Source organism: Macrobrachium nipponense, chromosome 10 (assembly GCF_015104395.2).
Source record: "Macrobrachium nipponense isolate FS-2020 chromosome 10, ASM1510439v2, whole genome shotgun sequence".
NCBI lineage: Eukaryota > Metazoa > Arthropoda > Malacostraca > Decapoda > Palaemonidae > Macrobrachium > Macrobrachium nipponense.
Window position 1 is genome coordinate 22097373 of NC_087204.1, and position 17500 is coordinate 22114872.

General features: G+C 35.4%; 1 protein-coding gene across 1 annotated transcript in view; it reads left to right on the plus strand.

Annotated features, from left to right (window-relative positions):
• The first annotated feature begins 218 nt into the window (after window positions 1-218).
• LOC135223462 (uncharacterized) overlaps window positions 219-17500 on the plus strand; it is a 154338-nt gene continuing 137056 nt past the window's right edge. The window contains exon 1 of the mRNA XM_064261883.1: window positions 219-489. Within this exon, the coding sequence (XP_064117953.1) occupies window positions 411-489 (79 nt within the window). The 5' untranslated portion in view covers window positions 219-410. The remainder of the gene's footprint in view (window positions 490-17500) is intronic.

Here is a 17500-nt window from a genome sequence, read left to right on the forward strand (position 1 = left end):
TTTTTAACACCTAACCATGGTCCAACACCAGATACACAGGGTGTCCATAAAGTCCCAGTACCATTCTGAGCAATAAATACTTGTAATGGTACCGGGACTTTATGGACACCCTGCACATTACGGCCATGAGATCAGCTCAGAGGCGCGCGCATGCGCGGAAGACCTCGTGTGGGCGACACTTCCAGTTCCAGGTACCTTGAAGAAGAGGGTTGCCTACGCAACGCTCTCTCAGTATCCTATTGACGGTGTGACGTGACGGTAGTGCGTCGAAATTCCCTCTCGTTGTTGCACTCTTTCTCACCCCCACATCTGCTCAAAATTTGCGTCTATGAGTGAAGGAATCTTGTAAAAATATTCCCAAGGGATACTCGCCATTTTCGGGGATACTATCTACTGTGTCGAGACGGAGGATGATGGAGGGCCGAGGAGGAGGAGCCTTGATTTTGATGATATTATCGTCAACGGCAGTTCTGGCTGGATCAACTAAAGGTGAGGATTTGGGAGGTGGGGTGCTAACCCCCTTCTCCCCTCCCCCGCCACCAATCCATCCCCCCCCCCCACCACCGCATTGAAGTTCCTAGTAGGGACTCCGCCTAGCGGGATCTCGCGGGAGAGGAATATGTATATATATATATATATATATATATATATATATATATATATATATATATATATATATATATATATATATATATATATATATATATATATATATATATATATATATATATATATATATATGATATATATAATAAAGTAGCAGGTTAAAAGCAATTTGTATGTTTGTATTTTTATTATATTCAGGGTATATATATATATATATATATATATATATATATATATATATATATATATATATATATATATATATATATATATGTGTGTGTGTGTGTGTGTGTGTGTGTGTGTGTATAATAGTATATATATATATATCTAATGTAGCAAGTTAATAGCTGTGTATATGTTTGTATTTTTTTCATTATAATTATTATACATTACAAGGTTCTGAATCATCTAATGTATATTATATTTATAACGGATTTTGTCTTTCTGCCATTTGACGTTTTCCTTTATCGGCAATTGATTGCCATTTGATTTAATTTCACTTTAGTGAGATGTTAACAGACCATTGCCTTTTATTTAATTCAAGTTTAATTTAATAATTTCACTGCGGGATGGAAACCAACCGTAGAATTTTAATTTAATAATTCCACTGTAGGCTGAAGTTAACCAACCATTTAACTTTTTTTTTTTTTTTTTTTTTTTTTTTTTTTTAACGGTAAGGCATTTAATTATGATTTACCTAACTGTAGGTTTAAGTTGGCGCAATTTAAATAAGCACATGATACCATATTTTAAAAATAACGTATAAAAACTACATTTCGTTGAAGTTCAAGATATGTTGGTTTTTCTTTTACTATCTAATATCACATTCATATGGTTAGGTTCAATTTTCAAATTTAGGTTATGCTAGGTAGAGTAGAATCGATACATTTGGCTTTTTAAACCTTAAATATATTGGTTGTGAAATGTTGTTTACGTGGTTTTAGAATATGCTGTTAAATCATTGGGTTAATTTTGTGTTTGATTGCAAATTTGACATGCACTTATTCTAGCAGGTCTAGATATGTTGCGTGGACGTATTTTGGTAGGTCCTAGGGCTCTTTTGCATATACTTATCATGGTAGGTTTAGGGTAGTGCTCCTTTTGCATGTACTAATCTTGTTGGTATATGGCTCCATTGCACGTACTTATTTTGTTAGGCATAGAGATCTTTTGTATATACTTATCTTTGTAGGTCTAGTGTTTTGTTTCGTGTTCTTATTTTAGTAGGTCTAAGGCTCAATTACATGCACTTATTTTAGTTGGTTTGTGTTGCGTGTTCGTATACCTTGATAGGGCTAGGGTTCTTTATTGCATGTAGTACTTATTTTGGTAGGTCTATGTTGCACGTACCCTGGTAGGTCTAGGGTTCTGTTGTATGTACTACTTATTTTGGTAGCTCAAGGGTTCTTTATTGCGTGTACTTAAATGAGTATATAGGTCTCTGTTGGTTAGGCTCCTTCCTACCCTTCAGCACTTGAGCTTACTTACGGTCTTTCAATAGGTAAATGCCTCTACTGGCATAAGGCCACCTTGGTCCAAAATTCTGAACCATAAGTACCAACGAACCCTTCCTATTTAAGCCTCCCTTTTTTTCTGTGGGGTCTATGATTATTTTTTTTTTTTTCCGAAGAACCATGGAATAGGTTCTTAAAGTTTAGATATTTTATGAATCTTATAATATTGTTCGGTAACTTAAAGCTTTAAAATCGTGGTGTAGAAGAAGTAATAGTAGGTATATCGTTTATATTGTGATAAATTTTTTAAATACGTTCGTTGTGGTGAGATTATTATTATTATTATTAGTGTTCGCCAACGAAAAGTAAAATAAGTACGCTATATTATAATAGACATGGTTTTTTCTGTACTGTGTGATACGCAAAATAATTATTTTTCACATTTTCATTCTAATGAATAAATCATAAATATTCTGTCCCAAAATTCCTGTATCGTTAACTCAAGGCGAAACATTTTACAGAAGTTTTTTAGTTTAGGCTTCTCACCCCCCCCCCCCCCCCACCCCCGTAACAATAACATCATCAACAACAAAGTAGTTTGTAGGCCTACTCCCCGAGTCAGCGAAAAAACTGTTAGTTTCCTTCGAAGAATTCGCTTTGAAATCAAGGTTTAACGTATCTATATATACATATATATACTATATATTAATATATATATTTATATATATATATTATATTTTATATAATATATATATTATCATATATATATATATATAAAGAAGGTATTGTCTTCTGTCTGGGTCGATCTTCACATCAACCTCCTTCGTGTAGCGGATAACTGACTATTGTCACTAACCATCGGAAACTAATGGATACAAACTCATTGTTGTCAGACTGTAAATTGCATTGTGGTCGACAAGCAAGGACCCTGTGCACGCCGAAAGTGGATTGGCCCTTTTGTCCTTTTGTATAACCATATAATAGGATATCGAATTTTATACTGTTTATATATATATATATAATATATATATATATATATATATATAATATATATATATATATATATATATATTTATTATAATAATCTGCTTAATTTCAGACTTCTGATAAAAAGCAAGATTTATGCCTTCAGAATTCTGAAAGAAAGCAGAATTTATACTTTTAGACTTCTGATAAAAAAGCAGAATTTTTGCTTTCTGCTTTCAGACTTGTGATAAAAGAGTAGAATTTAGGCCTTCAAACTTCTGGCAAAAAAGTAGAATTTATGCTTTCATACTTCTAATAAAAAATCAGAATGTATGCTTTCAGACTTCTTACAGAAAGCAGTCTTTTTACAAACGATGAAAGCCGCCCTCTTGCAAAAATTCATCTTCTGTCTTCATCATGTGATCTTGAGTTCGTGCAACCATACTAGATATAATGATGATATCACAGTATTATTCATACACAATTGCAACGCTTGAAGTCATATTATATTTAGTACTGTTATTATAAACGTGGCGTTTATGGTTAGTAAAAGTTACCTTTTGAACAGAAGGGTGCTCAAAATGTCTGTATTATTATTATTATTATTATTATTATTATTATTATTATTATTATTATTATTATTATTATTATTATTATTATTATTATTATCATCTCTAAAATGCCTGAAGCATTTCTCTATGTACATTCCATTCTCCAGTAAGCAGGTAAAAAAATGGAGCTATCGAAGCACTTAGGAATTTTGTAAGATTTTTTCAAATAAATGTAATGAACTCAAATTGTGAGGGTCTTATTATTATTATTATTATTATTATTATTATTATTATTATTATTATTATTATTATTATTATTGAAGAAATTAAATTTGTTGATTGGTCGTATTTATTATTATTATTATTATTATTATTATTTTTTTATTATTATTATTATTATTACTTGAAAAATACTCGTAACAGCATGAGTCTTGAAATGGAGAAACAAATCAGCTGTTATGGAATGGTACAAATAAAATTAAAAATTAATCTAAACAAGGTGATTTCGGGAATCTGTTCAGTGATTCCCCTTGTCAGTCTCGAATGGGGAATTGAATAGATTCCAGAAAGTTCTCTGGTTTAGATTCATTTTAACATTTTATTGTACCCATACATTACTGTGGATTTCTTCGTCCATTAATTTTATTTATTTGGTCTATCACAGTCCTCCAATTCGACTGGATGGTATTTATAGCGTGGGGTTCCGGGTTGCGTCCTGCCTCCTTAGGAGTCCATCACTTTTCTTACTGTGTGCGATGATGATTATTATTATTATTATTGTTATTATTATTAAAAGTAATGGCTACTTCAGCAGTGTTACACTTGAGAGAGGGTCTGCTTCCTAAGTACACTATTATTATTATTTTTTTTTAACTGGCAATAGAATACACAATGAAGTAAGATACCAGAACACGCTTCATGAACCGACATTGAGCATGTTTAGTCAATAGCTCTTGGTATATAACGGATGGTCTGATGCCGGTTTCACCTTATTACCATCCAAGAAACAATGGGTCTGGCAGACGTAATCTAGCCTACGAAGTCTGATGAGGAAGCGATTGAAGGGAGATTGAGAGAGGGAAATCAATGGTGTCATTAATTTGTTAGAAATGGGAGGTTATTGTGGGATAGAGACATAGGGAGGCATATTTATATAGAGGCTCAAATGTTGGTCGAATTTGTACCCGGATTGTTGACCACCAGCAAAGATGTAAGACCCTTGAGTATATATATATATATATATATATATATATATATATATATATATATATTTATACTATGGGACAGGATGTACGTCTGGCGACCTCATCCTACCAGTATTTGTTGAGAACTGAAGCGGTTGTGCCTTCTGGGCCTACTTTTTACCCAAGGGAACAAGCCGTGAGCCGACCTCCAGCTTACTCGGGGCACGTGGTAAAATATACGGTCAAATAGAGCATTGTTTCATCAACGAAAATTGAAATAAATACGTTATATTTTATTAGAAATAATTGTTCTGTACTGTGTAACATGCACATAATTTAATTTTTACATTTTAATCCTAATAATTGAATCGAATATCTTATCCTAAAATTCCTGTATCTTTAGCTGAACGCGAAACACCTTTTTCAGACCTTTTTAGGCTTTTCCATAGGGCTTCCCTACCCCCCAACATGAACAACAACAACACCAAACCACAAATTAGTATGTAGGCTTAATCCCCAAGTGAGCGAAAATAGTATATAATGAAAAATAAAAGGAGAACATGCTGTTCTTTATCAGTGACGCGTAGGCTAGATTAGATTCTTCCATGAGATTATTCTGGAAAGTTTCTTCCTTGAGATTATTCTGGAAAGCTTCTTCCATGAGATTATTCTGAAAATTTTCTTCCATGAAATTATTCTGGAAAGTTTCTTCCTTGAGATAATTCTGGAAAGTTTCTTCCATGAGATTATTCTGGAAGAGTTGCAGGACTCATAGAATCGACTTAGAGGATGAATAATCTATTGTGAGAGAGAATTCTAAGTTTGTTTTCCACGATGGGATTTGTAACAACTTAAAACACAAGTAACTCTTGCAGTATTATCTTGTAACCTTCAACTACTTATCTCATGACTGTTAATAAGATATTGCATTATTCTTTGTCAAGTTTTTGATACAGTATTTTACGGATGGTTTACGGACCTTCAGTAAAACTAAAATGTTTTATATGCCAAAAGTATCAGAGCATCTTGGGAAAGATGCGATATTTTCCACTGGTTTATTGTTCGTATTTTCTTCTCTCGGCTTTTCCTTCAGCGTATTGACATCCTATTCCTTGGAACATTGCATTGCAAGATGATAGCCCATATGACGTATTGTGTTTGGGTTCAGCGCTCTGCTGATAAGCATCCTGCGTTGGAATGTGAAACGGCAAATGATGTGGAAGATTTCTGCACAGGACATTCATCCGCGATTCAGAAAAAGCGTGAATAGACTAGTAAAAATTGTGTTGATTTTCCTGGCATCACCTCATTATAGGGGGTAAGGGACTCATGTTGAAATTGATGATCAGCGATTCACATTGTTCTACCTTGTCAGCGAAAGCAGATTTTATATATTCTTGGTTTCTGGCGTCTTGGGGGTGTAAACCTCGTTTACCTGGAGAGGATCACATTTGTCCTCAATACTTTATCTGCACCCGAGGGTGGCAAGGACGGAGAAAAGGGAAAGTCTCCAACCTGTGACGTATTGAGATCGCAGGCGGATTTCCTAGAGGAGAAATAAACGGACAGACTTCTTCGTCGGTCTTTCGAAATACTGAAGGAATGCGCGTTGGCTGACTTCACGTCATTAAGTCACTGATAACGTCCCAGGAGGGCAGGTTAGATGGCTTATTTGTAGATGGAATATGCTGACGATGGATTTGGAATTTCTGCGAGAAAGAGAAACGTTGGATTGATATGAAATTGGGGTTGATATTAGTAGGGGTTCGTGTATATTACGTACAGAGAGAGTCAAGATCGTATACTATGGTATGGTACTGGCTTTAATGACGATGCATTCATGTGGATCTTCCGTAATTATTGATCCATTTTATCATGATTGGTAAGTGGAATTTTATATATATCTATATATAGCTATATATATAAATATTATATATATATATGTCAATATAAATATAAATATATCTATATATTATATATATATTGTATATATATAATCTATAAAATATATAGAGAGAGAGAGGAGATAGAGAGAGAAAGCAGAGAGAGAGAGAGAATGCACATCATTTTTGTTAGTAACCCAATAGTATCATATGATGTTATTTCGTATTAAACAGATATCAAAGGTCAGCATTCGTAATTCTGATATTTGAAGACCTTCCTTAGGTGTTTTCGACATATTATCACTTGTATAAAGGTTACGCAGGTTCTTATTTAAATACTAGCTTTCGTTGCAATAAATTATTTTGATATTTTCCAATATAATAACTTTTGGTTTGCGCTAGATCGAGACGCTAGGTGGATCTTCACACTCCCCGTCGACTTATTCAGTTGAATCAAGTTATTTGGTCTCTTTATCTGACTGGACCTTTTTATGATAAGTTTTTCCGGTAATTTCTTAGAGATAAAAAAAACCGCTTCTTCTCACGATTGTAGTTCTTTGTGTTGACAGAAGGCTCGTATCAATCGTCCCGTTTTGTGGCTACAACAGCAGCGGGTTGTATGTTATGACGGTCACGTACTGCAAAGTCTTTGAGTGTAAAAACTCAAGGCTGTTAATTAAGTAACAGATGTGGCTGAAGTGATTCTCTCTCTCTCTCTCTCTCTCTCTCTCTCTCTCTCTCTCTCTCCACACTTAGAGGGGATGGTAGAAGTCTCGTTTCATAGGTGCTAGAAGGGCGTCTCTCTCTCTCTCTCTCTCTCTCTCTCTCTCTCCACTTAGAGGGGATGGTAGAAGTCTTGTCGCATAGATGCTAGAAGGGCTTCTCTCTCTCTCTCTCTCTCTCTCTCTCTCTCTCTCTTCTCTCTCTCCTCCATCTTAGAGGGGATGGTAGAAGTCTTGAGGCATAGATGCTAGAATGGGCTCTCTCTCTCTCTCTCTCCTCTCTCTCTCCTCTCTCTCTCTCTTTCCACTTAGAGGGGGGATGGTAGAAGTCTTGTCTCGTAGGTGTTAAAGGGAAGGGCGTCTCTCTCTCTCTCTCTCTCTCTCGTCTCTCTCTCTCTCTCTCTCTTTCCACTTAGAGGGGATGGTAGAAGTCTTGTCTCGTAGGTGTTAGAAGGCGTCTCTCTCTCTCGTCTCTCTCTCTCTCTCTCTCTCTCTCTCTCTCTCTCTCTCTCTCCACTTAGAAGGGATGGTAGAAGTCTCGTTTCATAGGTGCTAGAGGGTCGTCTCTCTCTCTCTCTCTCTCTCTCTCTCTCTCTCTCTCTCTCTCTCTCCTCCTCCATTAGAGTGGGTGGTGGAGGTCTTGTCTCATAGGTGCTAGAGGGGCGTACATGTCTACGGCCTCTGTCTGTTCTGGGTGGTCACCCATCCAAGCTTTAGACAGACCCAGTATTGCTCAACTTCGCCAATGGAGCGCCCAGCGGTAAAGCAAATGTGTTTATGCTGTCAGTATTATGGTGTCGTTTCCAACACAAGATTAGTCCTGGTATCATATTTCAGAATTACATGGGGGCGTGGCCTTACCGTGGAATATTATATTCTTACAGAGCTGAGTTATCTTTGCTAACTTACCGTAACTCATGTGTAGAAAAATATTGTACCTTCGACCATGGTAACGGTTTAAATTTGAGTATTTTGTTGTTATTCATTACGTATATAATATATATATATATATATATATATAGATATATATATATATAGTATATTATATATATATGATAGATATCTGTGTGTGTGTGTGAGAGAGACAGACAGAGAGAGAGAAATATTGCCTGTGACCTGAGCCATTTCTCAGAATGTACCTTTTAATCAATACAACACATATATATATAGGACGTTGTTCGCATCTCGAAAGGGACAAAGTAATTTCATAGTAAGATTTGTGCAGTGTGTGTGTGTGTGTGTGTTTGTGTGTGTGTACTACAGACTGATAGAGTTAGGTTTGTAGCTAAAGAACAAGTTTCAAGTTTATTGCAGCCAGAGGTTATTAAGTCTTACCTTTAAGCGGCCTGATGCTCTTTTGTTTTTGAGGTAATTAATGTAATGAGTCTGAGCATAAGTGAAAGCTTTTCCTTCTGTTTTTTTTTTTTTTTTTTTTTTTTTTTTTTTTTTTTTGCGTGGTGAGGTGTGGATGGCAATAAATCAAGCCTGTCCTTGCAACAAGGAAATTAGGGCGCCTGTGACATTTAAATTATATAGGTTGATTCACCTGTATTTTGGAGGTTGCTTATTTGGTATTATACTGAAATGATTTTAGGATTAGTTATTTTAATGTAAATCCCTTAATATCTTGGTTAAACAATTAACTATTGCCTTTTGAATCGTCAATATAATCTCTTGTTTAACGCATTGTGGTCATCAATTTCTTATTGTGTCCGGACCCTGGTTAGTTGTCGCTTCATTAGAGTATTTAGAAAAAAAGTGAAGAAATTCCGGATGTCTCCTTGATATTGGAATATATAATAATTTTTTAACGTATAGCCCTTAATATCTTGGGTAACGATTACCAATTTTGAATCATCAATATAATCTTTTCATTTACGCATTGTGGTCATCGATTTCTTATTGTATCCGGACCTTGGTTATATTTGTCGCTTCATTTAGAAAATCAGTGAAGAAATTCCGAATGTCTACTTGTTATTGTAATATATACTAATTTCTTGGTTACCTGGAATGGTCTAGAAAATTCTCTGGCTGATGTTTATACTAGTAGACCAAATTCTCTGGCTGATGTTTATACTTAGTAGACCAAATTCTCTGGCTGATGTTTATACTTAGTAGACCAAATTCTCTGGCTGATGTTTATACTTAGTAGACCAAATTCTCTGGCTGATGTTTATACTTAGTAGCCAGCTTACGCCAATCGTACTCTCATGACGTAACAGTTAGTATATATCTTTCTTTTGTTCGTATCTTTTTTCATAAACTTTCACTCCTTTTGCGACGGGTTTCCTGTACCTCTCACTCTCTTGCTGTGTTGTTTCTCTGAAAGCAGGTTATCATCATAAATAATCACAGCGTTAGTAGCAGGTGTATTATTTGTTATAGAGAGAACGGTAATAGTAGGAGTGACCTCTGTGTATACTATACGCCTTATATCACTCAATAGATTCTCCCTTCCTAAATATGAGTTTTTTTTTTTAATAGATACATTTCTTGGCTAGGTGTGCATGGTCTGTATATATTAAAATATATACTATACGTGCATATATAATTGTATGTATATATATATATACATCGAGCTACAAATGTCCTTTAATATCTAATTCGCTCTACCTCGGAATTAACATATTTTCATATATAGTAGCTGAAGGGGAATTTTTAGTCGATAAGAAATTCGGTTAACATATATGAAAATATATGAAAATATATTAATTCTGATGTAGAGCGGATTAGATAGTAAAGGACATTTGTAGCTCGATGTATGTATATGAATCAAGGTAGTGTGATATGACTCATATATATATATATATATATATATATATATATATATATAATATATATATATATATACTACATTGTAGTTCTAATTGTACTGGAGAACTCACTTTATATCACAGATCCTTGAAAAGAATGTAGTCCAGTGGTAACTTCTGTGTAGTTTTGATTAGTAAAAGATCTGTCGATTTGAGAGTTCCTCGAGGCAAAAAGACTTTAAGAGTTAGGCAGCTGGTGAATCAGATGGTAAGGATAGATTGAGTAGAGAAAAAAATTGATAAAAAGAAGTTGCAAGAATGCTGAGAGCAAATTTGCTCTCTTTTTTTGCGATAGTGCTTTTTTTTTAATTTTTAATGTAGCAACTCGTTTTGCAAGCCAGGAGCAAAATTGCAGAACTAGTCTATTATTTTGTTAGGGAAGCGCACGGTATTATCTGCTTCATACTCAGTGGAATGAGACGGTTTTGTTTTTAATCGGAAAAGCAAACTATATTTTAAGTATACTTCGTTTATTAATAAGATTATTGTAGATTTTTATTCAGCTGAGAGTTGTCAAGGTTAAAAGCAGGATGGCCTCAATGGGAGTTTGAATACAGAACACACTTCAAACCAGATATGCCCTCTTGTAAGGTGTTGTGATATTTAGGTATTATTAGGGTTAATATTGGTATTTTTTTTTTTACTTTGAAATCATTTGAAGAGTTCTTAGACTCATTCATATATATGTATGTATATATATACACACATTATATATATATATATGTATATATAGATATGTATGTGTATATACATATATGTGTATGTATGTATATGCATATACCATACACACACACACACACACACACACACACACACACACACATATATATATATATATATATATATATATATATATATATATATATATATATACTATATTTTTTATATATGTTCATAAGGTACCACGTCATGAAAAACTTCATTATTATCAAAGGTCATCACCATCTCATGACATCATTAGACAGCCAAGGTCGTGGCGGAGCTGCTGCTGCGACGCCCTTTTCCTGTAGTAACTGGTGGGCGTGAACGCCTTCGTTTAGCCTAACGCCTTTTTTAGAAGGGCGGTCGCCAAGGGTATGGGTGGGTAAGGGGCCAAGTCGCTGTCATTGTCTTTTTGTCTTCAAGGATGTCTGCTATCGAGGGTGGGCCTTTTTCTGAAGGTGGTCTTGAGAATAATCTGTTTTTATTATTATTATTATTAATTAATTAAAACACCCTTAATAATGAATAATATATATATATATATATATAGTATATATATATATATATATATATATATATTTATTTATTTATTTATCTAAAGGTAAAGCTGTACTGAAAGCTTTCGGTAACTGTTCGAACAGTTTCCTGAAGGCTTTGTGTACAGATTTATATTTGAGTATATATTATGTACATATATATAACTGTGGATTTGTTTATCCATTATTATTATTATTATTATTAATTATTATTATTATTATTATTATTATTATTATTATTATTATTATTATTATTATTCAAACAAAAACAAAAACTTCTTTTAGTTTTCTTCCGAAGATGTGAAAAGAAACCCACAAAATTACTGAGTGTAAGTTGTTTACTTGTATTTACATATTATTTTTTAGTAAAATAATATGTAAATATAAGTAAGCAAGTTATACTCAGTAATTTTGTTTGTTTCTTTTTACATTATTAATATTATTGTTATTATTATTATTATTATTATTATTATTATTATTATATTATTATTATTATTATTATTAATTATTATATTTATAATAGAGAAGAAGCCCTGTTCTGTAAATGACTTTAAGACACCATTGTTCTGTTATTCGTCTTCTGATGGATATATTCTCAACAAAGCGTTTCTGGAGCATTTCGTAAGACCTGATCAACAGCTAACCTTAAGAGGGATCTAGTTGGTCATTATTATTATTAAAGTGTAAGTATAACGACGTTGTGGTTATCATTGAGAAAGACCCGTTATGTGCCCATTTTTAAGTTACCTGTTCTGTTGCAATGCTTAAGACGGACGTTTATTGTAGCTGTCCTGAAGAAGGTCGTGAAATTTGAGAATAATCAGAATAGACGTTTTAGAAAGCTGAGAATGTGTAGTCCTTTGCAAAATCATTGTCTGAATCGTACAGTCTTACCTCCAAATGAATTTAGGGGTTTTACATATCATCGTGTTGTGTGATAGTCTTTTTCTTCGATTTTTCTTGCTGTAGGTAATGTTGTCTTTTACTTGTGTTTAGCGATATTTTTTTTTTTTTACGTTTCCTTGTAGTCTGTCTCCTTTTTGGAAAGACTATATAGGGCGTAGATGCCCAGGTCAGCCTTGATACCCGTTAAAAAGAGCGAATTTTGATATTGACGTTTTTCAAATAGAGAAAATTATGCCCTTTGAACAATAGAAGTTTTCAATTGATAGAGGGAGCATATGCTAAAGAAGGAACTCTAGATATTACACATCAGGAAACAATTTTAACTTTTTTTTTTTTATAAACATTTATGTTATTTTTGTACTCGCGTACAAGGTATGATGAGCATGTGGTATTATTATTATTATTATTATTATTATTATTATTATTATTATTATTATTATTATTATTATTTTATTATATTATATTATTCCAGCAGACGAGAAGAATATAATAGATGAACACAGAATATTTTGTACAAGCTTAATGCTGTAGAAACAGCAGTTATTATTATTATTATTATTATTATTATTATTATTATTATTATTATTATTATTATTATTATTATACGAAAACCGGCAAAATAACCCGAAGCCTTCAAGGTGTTTGTCGGCCAAATTTCGGTTCCATGAAGTGCCCGAGGTTACATTGGCACCGTGTCGCTAACAATTCAAGAACACAGATCCCACACGTCCTCTCGTAACCTTTTGCTGATAGGAGAGGCCCGGGCTCGAGGGTTTATGTGTGTGTATGTGTATGTTTATATATATATATATATATATATATATATATATATATATATATATAATATTAATATATATATTAATATATATCTGTGTATATGTTCATGTGTGTGTTTGTATAAATGAAGAGTATACACAACACAAATGTGCGTGTTTGCACATGCATGTTTCACATATTAGGTATTATGCAGCACACGAACTCCTTCACCGGCAATTCCAAATATCCCACGACATCTCCAATAGCCTTAACACAACCCACGCTAACAAGAGACACAAACACACACCACCGCACAACCCACACTCGCCACTTAACAAAAGGTTGGCGGGTGACCTCAAGGAACTCTACCTGAACTTGGGTAAAGAAGGAGGGAGGGAGGTTGAAAGGACAGACAGACAGACAGACAGACGGACGTTGGAACACTATAGGAACCCACCTGTGTTTGTTCAGGTGGCTTGCATTTATAGTCGGCCTGATGCCAGAAAGGGTTCTTGCCCCTGTAATTTTAGTTAGGTTTGCAAGGTAGCAGGAGATTTGGTATGGACCGCCACTCTCTGACTGACCAAGCAGCCTAGGCAATATCTGACGTATGTGGATTTAAACTCAATAAAGCCACCAAAAACTAAAGAACCTATTTGTCATTACTGAAGGGTATCAGGTATTGGGAATTACTGACTTGAAATATCTAAAACATCTGGAAACCGTCGGTAATTACAGACATGTTGTCTCGAATACTGGGAATTGAAGACACGAAATAAGCCACGGCGCCTGTCTTGCGCATGTTGGTTAGCGCCTTGGCGCGCTCGTGCAGGTCTGTACCAGAGGGGGAGGGGGGGCGGGTTCCGAGGAGGTCGAACGACCCCCCTACCCCCCGACGTTTATGGAAGTCCATATCTCTTGTGACTATCAATTTCAATGAACTGTGCTTACAAAGTAATAAATAACAAGCTTTTGTTTTTTGGCAAGTATTTTTTTTATTAAATTTTGTTTTCAAGTATTAACATCATTCTTTAGTAGTAGGCAATACAAGAGTGATAATAGGAATATGATATATACATATATATGCAGTGACATAGAAGAAAAGGTACAGTTTTTGGGAAAAATACCTCACTCCCCCCCTTAAAACCTCTGGGTACGGGCCTGGACGTCACTGCCTACACATGCGACCTGTAATGCCAGAGAGAGAGAGAGAGAGAGAGAGAGGCAGAGAGAGAAACGTGTTTCCGGGTGGGTAGCGTGCCAAGGGTAAAGGAAGGCGAGAGAGAAGCTGAAACTTGACTGAACAGAATTATAAATTATCATTCTGCCGAAAAGATGCAACGATAGAGACAGAGGAGAGAATGTTCCTGTGTATTTATGTTTCCTCGTGTACTTACATAGGCGTATCAACTCATTAGTATTTAGAATTGCATCGCTAAATCAGGTTTTCCTCAAGACAGTATCGCTGACCCATAAGCAAAGACAAATCTAAAGGAAAGGTTACGTTAGTAGGTGTTAAAGGTAATTATATACTGTCATTATTACGAATAGACACTGCTGAATAACAGTTTCTCATTTTGGGGGATAGGAAAGGCCTACGGAAGAGCCTAAATAGCTCTGGAAAAGGTGTTTCGTGTTGAGTTAAAGATACAGGAATTTTAGGAGAGGATATTTATGATTTATTTATTAGAATGAAAATGTCAAAAATAAATAATGTGCATGTTAAACAGTACAGAACAATTATTTCTAATAAAATATAGCGTCTTTATTTTAATTTCGTTGGTGAAACAAGGATCTATTTAACCATAGATTTTAGCATGCTTTAATTTATGTGTTGTTTGTTTAGATTTAGCTGGCTTTAGGCCAGCAAGGGCTCTTGCTCATAGAGCAGCCTGTAATAATTTACTTCAAGTTAGGAATATAATGTTTACAACTTACGCACGAGGGGAAAAATCTTACCGCATCCAAGTAAGCTTCAGGTCGGATCACGCCTTGTTTTTATTTTAATCGCATGAGAAATCCTGAGGACAGAACAGGATTTCCTGAGAGTTAAACGCATTCCAAGAATCCTGGTAGTTCCGGGACCTCAGACATCATTTCACCACAGAAAATGTCACTCCAGTTACGAATCCCACTAGTTCCAGGACCTAAGACATCGTTTAATGTCACTCCAGTTGCAGTCAGCTTCCGGTTCGAGCTTTCCAGAAATCCTGGAGAAGAAGATTCGTGGGCTGGAATCACCTTGAAGGCGCCATTTGGAAGACTGAGTGGGACGTCCTGAAGCCCCCAATCAAAAGTGAGCGAAAACGAGGAGAGTGGGAAAACCCGAGGAATAGTTACTTTTCTTTCTCTCTCTCTCTCTCTCTCTCTCTCTCTCTCTCTCTCTCTCTCTCTCTCTCTCTCTCAGTGGAGGTAATTCGTCTTCGTCATAAATCTGTAGTTTTCATTTAAAATTTGTCGGTTATATACGTATATGTTGTGATGCCATTGAAATCTCTCTCTCTCTCTCTCTCTCTCTCTCTCTCTCTCTCTCTCTCTCTCTCTCTCTCTCTCTCTCTCTATCTATATATATATATATATATATATCTATATATATATATATATATATATATATATATACAATTTCTGCAATTTTTTTTGTTTTTTGACGTAGATGGTTATTTATGTTGTGATGCCATCTCTCTCTCTCTCTCTCTCTCTCTCTCTCTCTCTCTCTCTCTCTCTCTCTCTCTCTCTCCTAGAATTTGACAAATCATCACCTTGCCAATATGCAAATCCGTTCTTCCGAATTCCTGTTGGATTAAAGTACAGACCAGATGACGCAATAAGCAGAGCCAGTGCCGTTGTAAACAATAGCTTAAGCATCGTGGATGCGATACAGTCTACATGATTTGCACAAACACTGGCAAGTGATGGCTGGACGGATAATGTAAAATGTGGAGTAGGCAAAATGAAAATGATTTTCCGATTTTTGCATGAGATTAGCGACACCGTTAGGATGGATGTACCGGTTATCACAGATGAAGGAAGAAGGAAATGAACTGGGCGTTGAATATCGAAAGAGAATAAAAAGAAACGAGAGAATAGAAAACTGAATTGTGAGAAATGCTTTAGGAAATCGTCGGTTTTTTTTTGTTTGTTGGGTCATCTTGCCTTAAGGGACACAGTTGCATGAGTATTTTTTTTTGTAGTGTGATGAAAGAGAATGATGTTTACGTTATTGTAATGGATGTTGTTTGCGTTCTGCAACTATGATTGATGTATGTATGTATATGGTTTATGAAGTTTATTTATGTATAACCAGTAGGAGTAATGCTCTCTCTCTCTCTCTCTCTCTCTCTCTCTCAAATACACACGTATATATATATATATATATATATATATATATATATATATATATATTGGTATACATATCTATATGTATATATATATAATAACACACATACACATAGTGATACATTTATGTGTATGTGTACGTGTGCGTGCCTAGCAAGAAATTTTCCCATAGTCATGCACGAGGTATGACTGCATATATGACACTTATATAAAAGTCTGCCACAAATAACTAATACAGTTACACGCCTCAGACCCTCTCTCCTCTGCCTAGTTCTAGGTTGAACGTTCCCGCTTGGAGCGCCTACACCCGTTATATAACCTGACCTCCGCCCTCTCCCGGGCTTTTTTGCCCTAGCCCCGTGTCACTCCGCCCTCTCATGCCCCGAGTCCGGGCACACTCCCTTCCTTGCACACACACACACGCACTTACTGACCCCCCCCCCTTCTCTCTCCCCCTCCCTCCAGGGTTTTCACACGAATCACTGTTACTTGCAGTGTTCTTTTCTGGGGTCTCTCACGAATTTTGCGCTAGTTGGATATTGTAAAGTGACTTGTTATTGCTTATATGATTATGATTGATCTTAGTAGCGGTAGTAGTAGTATTGGTGGTGGTGGTTAATATTTATTACTGCGTCCACTGCTTCATTGTAAATAGATTGTCTGATTGAATTTAATGATTGTTTAACTTTGCCCAGCAGTCTAATCTGTCATGTTAGAAGTGTAGCGAGTAAAGAATTGAGGAAAATTTCGGGAACAATAAACGGGCGAGTCGAGGAAGGAGAGAAATCGTCAGGTTCGGGTCTCTTCTCTCGGGTCTCTCTCGGGGTCTCTCGTCTCATCTCTCTCTCTCTCTCTCAGAGCAGAGAAGGCAAAGAGCCGTTATATCTGACCAACAGGGTTTTGAGCATCATCAAGATGCCGCCGTCCGTTGTCCGGCATTCCTGAATCGAGCCTGACTTCCTCTGCACAGGTTTCATGCCTCTCTTCTCTCTCTCTCTCTCTCTCTCTCTCTCTCTCTCTCTCTCTCTCTCCTTTGTCCGTTCAAAATTGCAGCTTTTTGAGAGTCGATTATTTCGCTGTTTATC